The sequence below is a fragment of the Cebus imitator genome, unplaced genomic scaffold (genome assembly GCF_001604975.1).
Source record: "Cebus imitator isolate Cc_AM_T3 unplaced genomic scaffold, Cebus_imitator-1.0 Scaffold84, whole genome shotgun sequence".
NCBI classification, from domain to species: domain Eukaryota; kingdom Metazoa; phylum Chordata; class Mammalia; order Primates; family Cebidae; genus Cebus; species Cebus imitator.
The window spans coordinates 2,497,258-2,498,793 of NW_016107399.1; the positions used below are offsets into that span (position 1 = coordinate 2,497,258).

Consider the following 1,536-nt stretch of genomic DNA (forward strand, 5'->3'; position numbering starts at 1 on the left):
CCATGTTGACCAGGATGGTCTCGATCTCTTGACCTCGTGATCCACCCGCCTCGGCCTCCCAAAGTGCTGGGATTACAGGCGTGAGCCACCGCACCCGGCCTCTAACTTTCTTTTTTTAAAGAGAACATCTACAAATTTATGAAATCTTCCCAGACAATTAAACTAACAAAACTTTACTTAAAACTCTATCTGAAAAGAAATCTAAAAAAGAAAGGTAGACTTGAGGGTCATCAGCATAAAGAATAAAAAGGAAACAAGTAAACAACATGCGTTAAAAAGAAACAGAAGCCAGGCATGGTAACTTGCCTATAATCCCAGCACTTTGGGAGGCCGAGGTAGGTAGATCACTTGAGGTCAGGAGTTTGAGACCAGCCTGCCCAACATGGTGAAATCCATCTCTGCTAAAAATACAAAAATTAGCCAGGTGTGGTGGCGGGCACCTGTAGTCCTAGCTACTTGGGAGACTGAGGCAGGAGAATTGCTTAAGCCCGGGAGACAGAGGTTGCAGTTGAGTGGAATCGCTCCACTGCACTCCAGCTGGGTTACAAAGCAAGACTCCATCTCAAAAAATAAAAATAACAAAGATGAGCTATAAAGAGTGCATTATAATTCAAAAACAATGACAAACATGAAAACCTGAGATGTCCAAGAGCCAAGATCCAGATGGGAAGTATCGAACAAAAACTTGTTTTGTATACTAAGGTGAGCATGTAGAAATGTTTTTGTTTTATAAAAACATTCTGACCGAATGGTCCACCAAAGTCAAACTGCAAACATCACAAAGAACCCTCAGAGCAATGTTTGAGTTTTCTGGAAGGGAATAAATTAGAACATACCCTTATTATTCTGGCAGCCTCCAAAAGGATTCGGCAACGCTCCATGCCAGATTTTTGACTCCATATTTTAAAAGCAGCCTTTGCATTCTGAACAGCCAAATTTACTTCCTTTTCTCCTGAACATGTGAAAGTAGCTATCACTCGGCCTATAAAGAGAGGAAAAGTCAGTTTTATCTCAAATTGTTGCCACATATTTAAACAAAATATTATGTATCGACATTCTCTTAGTATTTCCTTTTTGTTTTTCAGTATGGTTTGACTTAGTGACCACCTCTATACTAGCAGTTCTTTTTTGAGACAGAGTCTCACTCTTGCTGCCCAGGCTGGAGTGCAATGGCATGATCTTGGCTTACTGAAACTTCGCCTCCCAGGTTCCAGAAAATTCTCCTGCCTCAGCCTCCTGAGTAGCTGGGAGGCGCATACCACCACACCTAGCTAATTTTTGTGTTTTCAGTACAGACAGGGTTTCATCACGTTGGCCAGGCTGGTCTGGTACTCACTTCAAGTGATTCACCCGCCTCAGCCTCCCAAAGTGCTGGGATTACAGGTGTGAGCTACCGTGCCCGGCCTGGCAGTTCTTAACTGTATTTTGCGGTCACTGACACCTTTCAGGAATCTGATAAAAGTTGCAGACCTCTCTCCAGAAAAATGTGCTTAAACACATAACAGAATTACAGGGATGCCATGTCCCTTGGCCCTA

The 1,536-nt window shown here is 42.9% G+C and overlaps 1 protein-coding gene across 1 annotated transcript in view; it reads right to left on the reverse strand.

Annotated features, from left to right (window-relative positions):
* ALDH9A1 (aldehyde dehydrogenase 9 family member A1) overlaps positions 1–1,003 on the reverse strand; it is a 24,639-nt gene extending 23,636 nt beyond the window's left edge. Inside the window, exon 1 of the mRNA XM_017534055.2 lies at positions 837–1,003. Within this exon, the coding sequence (XP_017389544.1) occupies positions 837–881 (45 nt within the window). The 5' untranslated portion in view covers positions 882–1,003. The remainder of the gene's footprint in view (positions 1–836) is intronic.
* Positions 1,004–1,536: the final 533 nt, after the last annotated feature.